Source organism: Metopolophium dirhodum, chromosome 1, assembly GCF_019925205.1.
Source record: "Metopolophium dirhodum isolate CAU chromosome 1, ASM1992520v1, whole genome shotgun sequence".
Lineage (NCBI taxonomy): Eukaryota > Metazoa > Arthropoda > Insecta > Hemiptera > Aphididae > Metopolophium > Metopolophium dirhodum.
Window position 1 is genome coordinate 25866733 of NC_083560.1, and position 16380 is coordinate 25883112.

Here is a 16380-nt window from a genome sequence, read left to right on the forward strand (position 1 = left end):
TAACTATAGTTTGATAAAATGCGTTACTCATAATATATTATGTGAATGTTTTTGATTCCTTAATTGGACGATAATTATATATTATAATTATCTACGATATCTTTACGATGAAGATGAAATATCATGCTATAATCATTTTTTAATTATATGTCCAAATATAAGTAATTATATTAATTGATATTTTATTAGATAAAAGTATCTGACAGCCAGAATTGCGTTTGTCATTAGACATTTGGTTATTATCAAACGCATTAAAAAGTTAATAATTTAGAATGCTTAATAAGTATATTATGAAAATAATATACTAATTATAATACAATACAATATTAGTCTATATAATATCAATTATAATATAATAATAATATCATTGTAACAAACAATATTCAATATCCCGCGCGTTATCGAATACATTTTACTGATCAGTACTTCATAGTACACCATCGAATGCAAGCCTTCAAGATAGAATAAACAATTTTTTTGTACGTTATAATACACAGTGTTTCGACAATCCTTTATTTTCCGTGTTTATTTGAATAGTTTCTTATAAACATATAACGCCATTCTACTACTTTAAGTTAAAAGATCAACGGACTTTGGTATTCGACTGCATTCGTCAAGCAAAATTCAAACATTGAAACAGGTAAGAAAATTGATTTTATTTACCAATTTTTTTTTAAAATTCAATTCTTAATTAATTTTGGTACTTCAATCAGAGTTGAGCAAAATATTATCTAGATAATTATTCGAATGAAAAATTAGTCGAATCATTTGTTATTCGAATAATATTGTTTTCAAATTATTCGAATAATTGTAAAATTATAATTATCAAAATAATTTTTTATTCGAATAAAATATTATCAAAATAATCATCTAAATAAAATTGTATTCGACCGATGATGCCAAACTCTGATTTCAATATTAATTGTTATACATGTCGATCCCACAATTGGGGCCTGATTTATAGAAATTGGTGACTCTTTATGTACTTATACCTAGATTTCCTAGGTTTTTCTTTAGAGGTGTTTTTCATAAATAAATTTAATTTTTTACAAGTAAAACAAACAAAGCCAAATATACTGAAAAATATAAAAAGAAAAATGCAACAAATTTTCATATTATTAAATTAAATTTTATGTTTAAAAAAATGTAATCATGACCTTAGTGTTATTGATATTATTGTATTATCATTATTTGTTCATACTTATTACACATGATCTAAATTTACTTTATCTTATTGTTGTAGATATACGATCATAGTACGTCAAATATAATTATTGGACACAGAAGAAAAAAAGTAAAAAAAAAATGGACTTTCAGAAGGTCGTTTATCAAATACTGCTGTTGTTATTTACCATAGAAATTTCTACGACGTTTGGTAACCATGAAGAAGACTTGTTCGAATTAACATCAACCAGCGATAGCCCGGGTTTGCAGTACGAACTCATAGGTAATGGTAGAGCTTGCGGAAGTAGTTGGACAGTAAACACATATATGGATTTAAAATTTTTAAATAACAGTCTTAGAAATATTAGACAAATGTTAAACTCAATTGAACTAATTGCGTTCAAAGACATTTCTATAACTTTGTATCAGTTAAAAAAACACGCGAACAGATTGGAAAACGAGATAGGTTTAATTGTACAAATGGGTAGACATAACAAAAAAGTTAAGCGATCTATTGAGTTTGGGGGTACGGCATTAAAATGGATGTTTGGAGTAGCCGATGCTGACGATGTACGAAGATATGATAGTACGATCGATAAATTAGAAAACAATGAGAAAGATGTTATGCGTATTGTTCATGATCAGATATCTATACTAAAAAGCACAATAATTAATTTTAATGATTCCGTTACATCATTTAATGAAAATAAGAAAATATTTGATGCAAATATGAAAGAAGGCGAGAAAAAAGTGAACGAATTGATTATTGAGATAGCTAAGGAAGACAGAAAAATCATTATTCTGAGTTCGATAACTCTTTTAGAAAACACAATATTTGAATTGGACATGTTTATTAGTAGGTTGCAAAGAGTAATTTCTAACGTACAGAATAATGTAGTAGATGCGTTTATAATAACACCTGACCAATTGCTTTCGGAAATAAAAAATATTCAGAGTATACTCCCGGATGATTTGAAAATCCCTGTTAAATTTGATGAGGATAATATTCAAGAAATATTCAAAATATTAAGTATTGAAATGCACACAATAAATGACAGATTTATTTTTTCTTTAAAATTTCCTCTGTGCCTTATAGAAAATTTCAACGTTTATTACATATTACCTATTTACATTCCAATTAATGAACATGGTCAATTTCTGCATATGACTAAAAATTCTATGTATTTGTTAATGGACAAAATAATGACCAAATATTTTATATGGCCAGATTTAAATAACTGTAAAGTAGTGGATAAAATATTTGTTTGTGGATTTAATGAAATTATACATAATTGTGACACGGACCCCACATGTGTAACAGAATTACTAAAAAATTCTTTAACTAAACCACCTCAATGTGATACTTATATCTCTGAATTCAAAACAGAAATGTGGTATCCCTCATTTTTCAAAAATCATTGGTTTTTCGTATGTGAAAAACCCACTACAATTACTATAATTTGTAATAAACAGTCTTTCACTCAAAAAATTAAAGTTAAAAGTTCTGGAAAGTTATACTTGAAGTCTGGGTGTATTGCTTACACCTCGAAAGGTGTACTAAAAACTGAACAAGTATTAAATCAAACATATTTCTCAATTCCAGTAGACTTATCTCTTACAAATGATTCATGCTGTAATATATTCAATTTTTCTAATCAGGCCTATCCCAAACCTATCCACTTCGATGAAATAAAAAATATTAAATTTAATAAAGATGCGTTCAATACAATAAATAAACAATTAGACCAACAAGATATGTTAATAAATTCGCTTATTGTAGATAAAACGTATGAATTTATATACACAAACAAATATTTAGTTGTCATAATAATAGTTTTTTTAATATATTTTATAGCAAAATTTTATTTAAATAGGAAAGCAAAACAATTAGCTATAGAAAACATTAATTTAAGTTACAATCCTCCAAGTTCTAAAAATTAATTTAGTAAAGGTTCTTAGTACGTATACCTGATATTATTATATTATTATATAATTGTCAAATACCATTCACAACATTTATATTATTTTTTCGGAAGTTAATAATTAGTATGTAGGTATATGTTTATCTTACTTTTTTCTACACTTATATATTGTATAAATGTTCTTGTATAAATATATTTTATTTTATAACATACTTTAATGAAATTGTTCAAATAATCGAATGTATAATCGGATTGAAATGCATCACCTTTATAAATTCAATTTTATTTGTTACTTTTAAAGTAATTACTAATTTGTATAGTTGTGTTGTAAAGATATCTAATACACTAATTATTTTATGATTTGCCTTGGCAATGAGCACCCTCACTCGTTTATTAGATATTAAAAAAAAAAATTGTATTATTACTATTATGTACCTAAAAATTTTAATATATGTGTCTCATTATATACTATATCGTGTGTTTTAATATGATTACTATTATCTCTATAAAATTGCTACTTGTAAAGTTGGGTAACTGAAACACCCACTTAGGTTGAATTTATATATTTTTGTACATTATATTGGGCTCACTGCCCGTAATAAATAAATAATAATAAAATAATGAGTTTTAGTTTTTATAAATTCTTATATTTTTAACACAATAAATATTATATGTTCTATAGAAATTAGTGTTAAATGTTTTTGAAGAGTTTGTTATGAATATTTTATATAAAATTAGAGGACTCGATTTTCGATATTTCATTTTCAAAATATATAAAATCGTTTTGCATTTTTTGTTTTTTGTTTTCACTTTTTTGATTTGTGAATAATTGGTATAATAAGCTAAAATATCAAAAATCTAGTGCTATACGTTAACAGATTCAACTCTCCTCTTCAACTTTTATAAGAGGTTTTTTGATCTAAACCCAGTCAGTCAGCCGTGTTTTTGGAACTAAAAAATAAGTTTTTACTCACAGCCGCGGATGTCACGGCAATACGGAAATGCAAGGATGGTCGCGGGCATCGTAATAAATCGAGCATAATTATACTATGTTTTATTTCACGTAAATAATAATATGAACGTAATAGGTATATATAAAAATAATGCAACGACGTGCGAAGCGCGGACCGCCGATAACAGACCGGTTTTGACCTGCCGGCGGCCGGCGAGTCTGGATGTCGGAGCTAGGAGGGGACAAACGCTGCCGCTAGAAACAAAAGCAGCACATGACGGCCGTAATTAAATTTTTTTTACTGTAAAACATGCCAATTTTGTTCCAATAATACGGCTTACAGAATGGTTTTAGAGCAAAATACCTTAATTAAAAGTTGTAGAGAAGAGTTATATCGGGTGACGTATAAGACTCGATTTTCGATATTTCCTTCTCAAAATCGATAAAATCGTTTTGCGTTTTGACTTTTTTTCACTTTTTTACTTGCGAATAATTGGTATAAACAATTAAAATATCAAAAATCGAGTCTTATACGTCACCCGATATAACTCTCCTCTACAACTTTTAATAAAGGTATTTTGCTCTAAAACCATTCAGTAAGCCGTATTATTGGAACAAAATTGGCATGTTTTTGTACGGTATTTTTGCCCGTGTGGCGTCCTCTTAAGCGACTTTCTTTTTATCTTATTCCATCATGTCATTTACACTGTTATTTAAACTGTATAATTGTATTAGGTATTAAATAGTGTATCAATATATGATATAGTGTATAAATAATATACTACAAAAATACCACATTTTTTTGAAGAAAATGTATTATAAATGTTCTTAGGTATGCATTTATATGGTTTAAATATTATTAATTTATCTTTATATTTTTATGGACGTACACTTAGCGATTCCACGAGCCTTTTAATGTTTTGAGGTTGTTGATGATTAAACAATTACACAATTATACGAGAATAAAATTTGGCGTAACTTCTTTTACACGTGGTAACGGATACTGACTAACCGTATTCCACCGCTGCCACCAAAAATGTTATGGACGCGCACTGATTCCGCACAAATAAAACAAAACGAGTTTAAATTACTTTGGCTCAAAGTAATATTCTTTATTGAATTGTAATAACGTTTAATTATATGAAATGCTCTGAAATGGTCTGTAATGGTCTGTTGTGACACCAACACTACACTCACTGCTCCGTGTGCGAGCCCCGCATACGAGCTGGTCGTCCGTTCAAAAAGGGTTTATTCAGCAGATTCCTTAGACCAGTCGTATGGAGAAGGGAGTCCTACTCGCCTGTGTCACACACGTATCAGTTTACAATATTAAGAAACATTATTAAACAGCAATTTACATTAATACTACTAGAACCATAGACTAATATAACTAACAGTATTCAGGGGTTCTTAACAATATAATTGTATTAATATCATTCTGTAGGTATCTAATTTGTAAAATATTTTTTTTTCTTACAGAAGAAATAACAAAAGAATGTGATGGCAAGTACTTACAATAATTTTATTATAAACATCACAAATACCATTTTGATTCAAATAAAATATATTATATAATTTGATCAAATAGTATATGGTTATAACAAGGAACAGAATCAAACATTTCAAAATTATAGTATATTAACATTGTATTTAGTAAATATAGTTTTTTGCACAAATTTATCATCATATAAATATATAAGTAGCGTTATCCACACCAGTGGTTCTTAACCATAGGGTCGCGACCCAATGTTGGGTCGCCAATAATTTGAAATGGGTCGGCTAAAATTTAAAACGTTGGTATAATATTTTTATTTTTAAGCCTTATAATATAAATAATAAATGAAACCGTTTTCGTAAATTCCCAGTATTGATAATTGGTACAAAGAAGCTTATCAAATTACATTCGTTTCCGTTAATGTCAACCGATTAAGTATAATTATAGCTATAAGTTATAGTATTTGATAAGTTTTTCACCATCATTTTTCTTAGAATCAACTATCAATGTTGTGAACGTCGTATGGTACTTATTCGTGTAGTCGTGAGGTTAACGTCAACCTACCTGTACCCAGTGCGGAATAGTCATTAGCATTAATATAATATTATTTGTAAATAGACTAATAATTTTGTATAATTTTGTATTGTGTATTAAACATTTATAATGAGTAAACAGACATCACTTTCATCTTTTTTTATAAAACCTGTGGTAGTTAAAAATAATGAAAATGAAAAGACGGAATCAAATGCAAATGAACAAGAAATAGAGAAGGACGAAATACCTAGACAAAAGGTAAAAATATCAATGAACTACACTTATAAATACATTGATAAATATATTGGTTATGGGTTTACTTATATAAATGAAAACGGAGTAGATTTGCCATAATGTGTTATTTGCGGTAATGTACTAGCAAATGCTTCTTTAAAGCCAAATAAACTTTTAATATTCGATCAAACAATATGTGGATTCTTAACCCGTTTTTACCCTGTGAAAATCATGAATTATCTTTATTAAATGAAATCCAACTATTAGAATTATCGTCAGATAAATTATTAGAACAATCTTTTAACACTAAAAATTTAAACCAATTTTGGATATCTTTAAGAAATGAGTATCCTAATCTTTACGAAGAAGCATTAAAGAAATTAGTTCCTTTTGCAACAACATATTTATGTGAATCCGGATTTTCGACATTAACTACGATCAAAACCAAAGCAAGAAATAAGCTTGATGTCGAACCCATGATGCGTATTTCACTTACTAACTCCATAGAAGCTCAAATTGATTCATTGGTGAAGCAACATCAAGACCAAGGAAGTCATTAAATTCTTCATTATTTAAAAAAAATATTTAAATTAAAAATTATTTAAAAAAATATGTACAATACAATTATTAAAAATAAACTATAATAATATTATGACCTGTTACTAGTACAAGTAATAAGAGTAAAAAAAATTATTAAATTAAGAGTAACCGGTGGTTTTTTTTATTCCGCCATTGAACATTATTTATAAAAAGATCGCATTAAAAATTTGGTATATATCTTGGGTCGCCACTACACAAAGGTTAAGGACCGCTGATCCACACCAAGTGCTTTGTTCTTACAGTATAGCGGTTCCAATTAATTTATTTTGTTAGTGTTAACAATGAGAACCATGGTATCTATTCAATATGGCTAGTCATTAAAAACAAACATAATTTAAATGAGTTACTGTTAAACTGACCGCATTGCAAAATTAATGAATATATTGTCGTCGGTGCAAATCTACCACCAAATTTAATAACTTAGTCTAGTGTTTTGGTACCTTGAAGTTGTTTAACCTTGAAGCAAATGGTAGTGGAATTGCAATCAGACAATGAAAAAATAAAACTCCAGATTTCTGAATCGTCCACTAGAAATCTAAAGAACTTTATAAAAAATCAAGGAAACGAACAATGTGACGAAAAAATCTATTTTAATCAAAAATTAACTACAATGTGGAAGTACAGTACGTAGAGTCAATTAATTTAAAAAATACATTGACATTTTTTATTGACAACGAAGTGTGCGGGATCAATTATATTATAATAAATTAGAAGAAATATGGCATATCAATTTTGTTCAAATATATTTATTAAAAATACAAATCATATGCATGAAGAACGTCGGACAGAACAGCTAGTATATAAATATATACATTAATATAATATTGAAAATAGTATAGTGCAAAAATGAGAAGAAATTTATAAAAAAAAAAATTTTAAGCTATCCAAAACAAACTTATATACAATTAATTGTTAGTTACACATACTAAATACAAAATAGCTAATTTAGTTTAGTTATTCAATTTAATTAACGCCATTTCACCCAAATCTGTATCATCTTAATTACCTGACACCAGAGGCGGATTTCCCATTAGGCATTGTAGGCAGCTGCCTAGGGCGGCAAAATTTGGAGGGTGGCAAATTTTGTAGTGTTTTATTAAAAAACATCAAACATATAGTACATCGTATATGATATTCAGTATACCAATCTATTTTGTTCATTATAATTTATAGTCATTACCTATAAATATTATAGTAAACAATTATATAGAAAACAGTTTTTGATAATACTATATATTTTAACACGTTGGTATAGTCCGCCCAGAGCCCGCATGGGTCATAATAATATATAAAGCAACAATGGTTTTATTATTCTTATCGGGGATCGACGTCGCGCGTCGTCGTAATTTCGATAAAAATAAATACTCACACTGCCACACTATATTACTAATTCGACATACGATTATTAAATTATTATATTATTTCGCAATCTGTGTTTGAAACATCGAGTCACGTGTCGTGTGTCCGTACTGCGTGTATTTTACAAATCTACAAGAAACTAGAAAGTACCTAAGCAACTGGTAAGTACTAAAAAATCATCTTCAAGCCCACCTTAAAAACAAAGATAAGATGTCAATCCTTCAATTGTGTAAATGGCTTAAAGAATATGGATTTTACGAAATGTATCCAAACATAGATATAGCAATTCGTATTTTTGTGTGTACACCTGCAGCAAACTGTTCAACAGAGCGTTCAATTTCATGCTTAAAACGAATAAAAACGTACTTGCGTTCACAAATAAAACAAGAAAGATTAAACAGCATGGCAATTCTAACAATTGAGTCAAGTCTTCTTGTTTCATTACCATATGAAGATATTATAAAATCGTTTGCAAATAAAACGGCAAGACGTCAACTTTTAAAGTTAAAATAGTTAAGTTAAGTTTAGATATATTATAGATTAGTGTTAGAACTGTTAGAAGTTTTGTAAATCTATTTTGTATGCATTTTAAATTTAAATTTGTATTATAAAAATAAAGTTTTTTATTATAAAAAATATTGTAAATTGTAGCATTTTACTTAATGCTCCTAACAATGGTTAAAGTTTTATTTTATTATTGATGAATGATGGTTTATAATTAATAAAAATTATCATTGTAGGTTTTTATTCAAATTCCGTGAACAACCATTGACATTTTTTTCAAAGTAGGCTAAATAACTTCAGGTGAAAAAAATAGTCTAAAAATTAAAATGGATGTCGACTACTATTGTCTATATATTAAATATTTAGAGTAGGTATTTTGGAGGGGTATTGTAACTTTTTCACCTATTATAGGAGCGGCAAATTTTTGGTGCCTATAGCCGTAAAAAAGATAAATCCGCCTCTGCCTGACACATTATAAATGAAAATAAAGTTACACATATTTTTAAATTTTGTTGAAAAAAGTTATTAATTCCAAAAATCTGAACCGATCAAAATAAGGCTTAAAAGATGTTAACACATTAATATTGACAAACTCTGACACACACCTTTTTGTACTTTTTTTTTAGTATAGATTGTATAAGTTCTTTAATTCTAGATTAAAAATAAAAAAAAAGTTTATGGCTCATTATTATAGCCCGTCGTAAAACGCAGCGCGAGCCAACCATTCGATATTTAGTCATTGATACACACACAAACACATACATACACACACACACACACACACACACACACACACACACACACACACAAACGTCAATATCGATAAACAATGATTACAACGGTGATTGTGTGTGTGTGTGTGTGTGTGTGACCAGCTGTTCCCCCGTGGCCGATATCATATTTCTATGCTTAATCTTATATTTGTTATGTTGCGGCGGCAACAAAGGTGGTTGGCCTAGGATGGTTATAAAATAATGTTCACCCCAGAGATCTGGCAACTTTCATACAAGCAACAAGCCGAAATTAATAACACAAGCGTGTAGGTTAAAGCACCGTCGTGCAATAATAAATATAATATAAATAAATGAACAAATACTCGGTGTAAATACCGTACAATAGTATAAAATAATAAATAAAGCGGGCGCCCAGTTAAATATTACAAGTACATAATAATGATGTAGAATAATAAATAATACAGCAAGATCACACTTTGACACGGCAATAAGCCGATGATTATAATTATGATGATAATCGAGAAGTGATAACGTTGCGGTTAAAGCAGGGACCAGTGTGACCACTCCAGTAGTTGACAGTCGTAATGAAGGACCGTTGAAAGCTGGTGTTAGCCGGCAGGTTACTGACCTCCGATAATATGACAATAATATTATAGACACCACGCGTCGCTTCGTTTGCGGCTGATTAGTGATAACCGGTGTCCGAATATGCCCAAGTATGAATCCCCTTAATGGTGGCCTCGAAGGCGATATAATAATATTTGAACGCAGAATTATTCAATAATGGTACACTTACGACCGACGCGTCGGGAATGCTATTTGTATGAACTCACTCTGCAGTAAAACGATATTGTCACTGACGTCGTCGAAAGAATACACGAGTCTGGACAATGGACGGATGCGTAAAACGGTCACAGCAAATAATGTAATAATGTACCTAACATTGATTTTCCTTTTGATTCATAACTTTAATTAAAAAAATATTATATTTAACATGAAAATTAGTAACTACATGTTGGTCTTTATTGTATGTTATATATTTGTTGCTTTTTTATAACTACTTTATCTTTGTTTAAATATTCAATATTTAGAACCTTGATGTAAAATGTATTGTAAAACTATAATTAAACTAACTATCCCTATGGGTCGTTTAAACTTTAAATAAATAAAATATCAAACAACCTTAATTATAAAAGTTCTATTATGAGTATTTCTAATGTTTAGATTATTATTGGTTAATAAAAATCCAACTGTATTTATGTCACTATTAAATTTGTAACATATAATTTTTTTAAATAGACATAGTAACCGATATAAGTATGTATATTATTATTACTAAACTAACGAATACCTATTTGTTTACAAATGTTGAGCTATTTATAGGCATAAGAAAATTTGGATATTTATTAGTTTTTTTTTAACTATTGTCGATAATAAATTGATACCTTTACCTACTTTCCCGCTTTTTGTATTGCTTATTTTTTTCTTTTTCATTAATGAACGATCTATCTGTCTAATCAACATCCATTCTATCCATTCTGTTATAACATAATATCTTATTTTATTGGCCGTAGCCATTTTCCTCCAACAACAAGATACCATGGATAATTCCACTGTCCATTTTCCTCCAATAAATAAATATAATAATAAATTAGTTAATATAAATAATTTTTGCATTTGAAAAAAAAAATTCATATATATGTTATTTACATTTAAAACTTTGTTCAACTTTTGCTTTTATTGTTATCCAGAATTAAAACTTTATCACAGTTTTGCATTTATCGTTATTTAAAATAGTGTTAATACCTATAAAATTTAAAAATAATAACTTATTCGGATAGGTAATGGCCCGGATACGAAATAAAATATAATCAATTTTTAGATTGTCGAATGAAATAAATATTTCTACCAAACCAATAGACCTTTTAAATAAATAGATTTTAAAATATTTCGTTTTGCGTTATTTTTCGGTCAATGATATTCTATAATTTACATTTTCGTTATTTTTCATTTAATGATATTCTATAAATTAAGTTTTGCGTTATGTTTTGTTCAATGATATACTAGCTGACCCGCCAATGCTTCGCTAATGCAAGATTACTTAGATATTAATTTGCTATTATTTTATTTTCTCAATGTAAAATAATAATTTTAATTTTGGACCACTTTTATTCACGTTTCCGTGGTAATGTAGCCATAAAAATTTAGCGTCGCCACCGCGGATTCTTCATAATGTTGAAAAAAGTTATATCGCTTGTGTGAATAGAAAAATGTATGCTTATTGCAAATTTTTTTATTCAATAGATTTATTGTAATGCTAAAATTATAGTTCACGTATGTAAATGTTGTAAGTATAACTATGGATGGAACAAAATACATGAATTATGCCAGTATTTTGATAATTCAAAGACTTAAAAAAATTCTTTGTAAACGACGTTATCAACTTTTACTGGATTCGGGGCAAAAAAAAACAAATTAAATTAGGATGTCACACGTGACAGGGCGACTTATAGTAATGTTGACCGTGAGAAAAACATTGGACGCATAGATCTTTTCCAGCACCGTTAAGTGTTTGTCTCTGTGCTTTATTTTTAATCATTGCAAATGCTAATTTAACGGGAAATTGAATACGTCTAAACTTAAAAGGTAAATCGGAGGGTACAATAATTGGTATTCTTGGTATTAAAACAGTTTTTCCATTACCACAACCCGTTAAGATTATGCACTCGAGCAATGAACTTCTCAATTTTTTGATTTGTAGTCTTGTACCAGTGAAAATTGTGAGTGGACTCAAATTTCTCATTAAAATAATAGGTGCCCCTATTTTTAAAATCAGTGTATGTGGTGGGACTCCAGAAGGCGTTAAAGAGTTAAGAAATTTAGTTGGGAAATGGACTGTATCCTCCTTTTCTAAAACTGTATCAACTGAATAGAACATTTGTGATTGTGCGTCAAACCTAGATAGAATCAAATCATTTAATTTGTCGACTTCCTCATTTATTGGTGACAAAATAGCCCTTTCTTGAAACCGTTACACAAACCACACAAGTTATATTATCTTAAATAGTTTTAAGTTCTAATATTTTTATAATATATAAGTAGGATCATTTCAAAGACGCGTTGACTTCATCAGCTCTTGTGCCTCTTGCAATCACAGGCAAGATCTGACGGAAGTCTCCAGAGAACAATACTGTGCAGCCACCGATAGGACTATTATTATTACGCAAGTCTCGCATCGTTCTATCTAAAGCTTCAACTGGAGTTTTTTGGGACATTGACGCTTGGTCCCAAATAATTAAAAAAAACCGACTGCATTTTATAAAGTAGTATAGATAATATATTTTGTTAATTGTTATGCTTTGTTTTGCGGTATTTAATTATTTTTTATTATTGCTTTCCATTATAATAACGTTTACAAATTTCAATCGTATTTGTCAAATATAATGTTATTATAACGTTAGCAAGCCCTGGATCCTAGTCTTACTCCATCTGTATAATACGGAATGTAATACTACAATAATGGCTAAAATATTGGAGGAAAATAGACATAATATCAGTCTAAAATAATGTGGAAGAAAATGGATCCGCCCATTTTATTAGCTGTCCCATAAGTTTACCATTCCTCGATCTAATACTAGAGAGTAGTATTTTCATTTCACCTATTGTTTGGAAAATGTCTGCATTACTTTTCTTTTCAATCCAGCTAGTCTTCTCCAGGTCCATATTCCTATTGCCCCTAACTTTTTTTTGTTTCTACCATACAACAGAATACTCCAAATGTAGGTAACTTTTACAAAGATTTTCCAGGTCCTTAGACTAAGATTATTATTCATGAGTAGTTGTCATTTCTGAGTAGACATTCTTTTTGCATTCGCTATTCGATATTTCATTTCTACCGAACATCTAGTGTCATTGATTCGTGTACCTACTCCCTAATATTTGTATTATTGTAGTTGATTAATTTTTTGATAATCAAGTTGTTAACGACAGGTGCTGTGCTTTCTTTACTAACTATCATGGCTTCTATTTTATTTTTATTGATTTACATAAGGCATCTATTTAAGATTTCATTAAATGTAAAAGGTGATTTATTATATTTTAATAATATTTTTTTTGTGTTTATGTCAATATAAAATGTATAAAATGTATAAAATATTATTTTTTTAAATTGCAGTAGTACCAAATGAGAATGGTGTTGGCAAGTATATTATTATTATTTATTTATGTATATTTATAAATTATGTAAAAATCTTTTACAACTGAATAAAATAGTTATAACTATGGACTGCCTCAGAAATTTGTAAAATGTAACATTGTAACTCATACAAGAACACACACATAGGTAAACAAAATATACGGTCAGTCTTTACATCTAAAACTACAAAACATACGAACTTTAATTTTGTAATAATGGTTCCTCAAATGATCTAGATGTGCAATAAGAATGGATTTTCCGATATTCGTATTTTAAAGAGTTGGTAAAAAATCAAAAAGGTATCTTAAGATTCAATATGTAAACTGAGTAAGTTTAGAGAGTAAGAAGCATGTTAACCATGTTAAAAAAACACCATCTACTAAATCCAACCTGGGACTATGCTCAATTTTTATGAGTGAAAGATGAACATTATATTGATGAATCTGTATTATAAAAGTTTTAACACGTTTATTTTAATTGTTTAAAATATAATTCATTAATAATAATTTAACCGTCAATATTACATTTGTACAATTTTTAATTTTTAGCAGCAAAGATCCTACATAACTGCAAGTATATTATAATTATTATCATAATAAATGACAAATTTATTTAAAAAAAAAATGTTATACCAATAATTCGATAAAACATTTATAATCAGCAAGCGATTGCCTCAGAAATGTATAAGTACCTAGCTAACATCGTAATACATACATTTAGTTTTCCCCCATTTTTTGCGTTCTATAAAAATTTAAAATTTAAAAGTATTACTAAGGTTTTATCTATAATGCTATCCTCTTTCATTTTCATTTTTTAGATATTTAAAATTTGATTCTGTGACTTTTAATCATAGGTACGATACAACAAATCTACCTATATAAGAATGCAATAGTTTTGAAGATCATTGTAATTCTATTAAATGTTTATAAAATCTAAAGTAGAATCTTGCCACAAATGTTTAAGAGATCCAGGACAGAATATCAGTGATAAATTGAAACATTAATAATTCTGGTTATGTAAATATTAAATGTGTGAAATATTATTCTTTAAACAGATTCGATAAACCAAACATATAGAAAAGGTATATTATAATAGACGTTAAAAATACATTTTTTATTATAATATAATATATTAGATAACTTATTAAAATACCCAAAGTTAGAGGGTACTCACACTGGTGGGCCACCCTCCTCACGTAATTTCATGTTATGTTCCTTAGACTGTTTGAACATATTTTTTAAGTGACTTGCCCTCAAGGTTTATCTTAAACATATTATTTTTGACAGTTACAATGAACCTTATTACAATTGTATTAACATATAGTTTAACAATAGATGAACTACACATAACTAATTTTCTTGAAAGAAATATTATATAGACTGGTGTAAATGAAATCAAGTGTGTATATTTTTAAAGGATCTTGGAACTACATTTGTTAGGACTTTTTCAGCCAGCTCGTCTAGATCATATTATTGCTCTCATTGAAATTCGCGATTGAATGCATCATTGGTCTTCCAACAAGCTGAGAGAATAGTCAAGCGACCAATTTTGGCAACGCCTGCTTCAGTTGCGTTGGCGTCACGTAAGTGGATGTACTCTTCTGATCGTAACTTCCACTGATAGAAACGAATGAAATTGAGACGCTCCGTTTTGACCTTGACGTACATATCGAAGCAGTACTGTTGAATATTCAAAAAAAATAATAATAATCTGTACTATAAAAGCGAAATAGAAATCTTTGTCATGGGTTGGTTCCGAAACGGCTTGACAGATTTGGCTGATTCTTTTTTTGTAGTGTTTGCAACTACTAAGATGAAATTAAATACATGTTTTTGCAGCGATGCCAACGAGGAATTATTAATCTGGAGTCAGCTAAAGGCTAAGAAATAAGAAAATAAGGCTAAGTTTTAAGGTTTTGATTGGAGATATGACCATTGTTTGTCCAATTTGTTCTGCGGTAAAATTCAAATCAGAAACTTCTTCAATGTGTTACCCTAATCTATACTAAAAGCATGTCCCAATTTTTTGTAACGCATACAAATCCACACTGTACAACGTATCGTCACCAAATTTTTTACTGTTTTATCTGACAGTCTGCTGAAGATTTTTGTACCACTTTTGTTAATAAAAAATAAGTACTTATAAATTTTTTGAAAAATAAAAACAATGCTAATCTACTTACGTATAATTGCATGGGGTATTTCGGGTATTCCCGTTACCGATCGCGTTAGTGTCTATAGAACCTTTAGGTATCAATCTAACCTAACCTGACTTTTTTCTTTTGTGTGTGTTTTATCGCCGTATACAAATGAATTATTTATAGAAGTAAAATTCAACAATCTAAATATATCTATACTTATATATTCATATATTTACGTGCTAAATATACGCTATATGTGGAAATGGAATCTTTGTGTCACATGTACTCTGAAACTACTCATCCGATTTTCTTGATTTTTTTTTAAATGAAAGAGTACATACTGAACCAGGCAATAGGTTTCATTTTAGGGTAATTTTATAATTACCCACTTGACCGATATATATAGTTATAAAATAAACAAATCGTATGCTCACTGCACGAGTAACAGCCATACTATTTGCAAACAACTATCCATAGGGGTGGAAAACGCGGGACACAGCTAGTAATAAATAAATATTATTCTTAATTCCTATAGCCCATAGCAACC

The 16380-nt window shown here is 28.7% G+C and overlaps 2 protein-coding genes across 4 annotated transcripts in view; both read left to right on the forward strand.

Moving 5' to 3' along the window:
* Positions 1 to 16380, forward strand: part of LOC132936538 (uncharacterized) — a 67839-nt gene that overhangs the window by 43481 nt on the left and 7978 nt on the right. For 2 of the 3 annotated variants that reach the window (XM_061003279.1, XM_061003278.1), the window contains exons 10-14: positions 5518 to 5541; positions 10798 to 10815; positions 13673 to 13696; positions 14242 to 14262; positions 14748 to 14774. In XM_061003279.1, coding sequence (XP_060859262.1) covers positions 5518 to 5541; positions 10798 to 10815; positions 13673 to 13696; positions 14242 to 14262; positions 14748 to 14774 — 114 coding nt within the window. The remainder of the gene's footprint in view (positions 1 to 5517; positions 5542 to 10797; positions 10816 to 13672; positions 13697 to 14241; positions 14263 to 14747; positions 14775 to 16380) is intronic. The other variant, XM_061003280.1, reaches the window with a different exon arrangement.
* Positions 254 to 3105, forward strand: LOC132935882 (uncharacterized). The gene is made up of 2 exons (XM_061002518.1): positions 254 to 640; positions 1244 to 3105. The coding sequence occupies exon 2, from the start codon at positions 1306 to 1308 to the stop codon at positions 3103 to 3105; it is 1800 nt and encodes a 599-aa protein (XP_060858501.1). The 5' UTR covers positions 254 to 640; positions 1244 to 1305.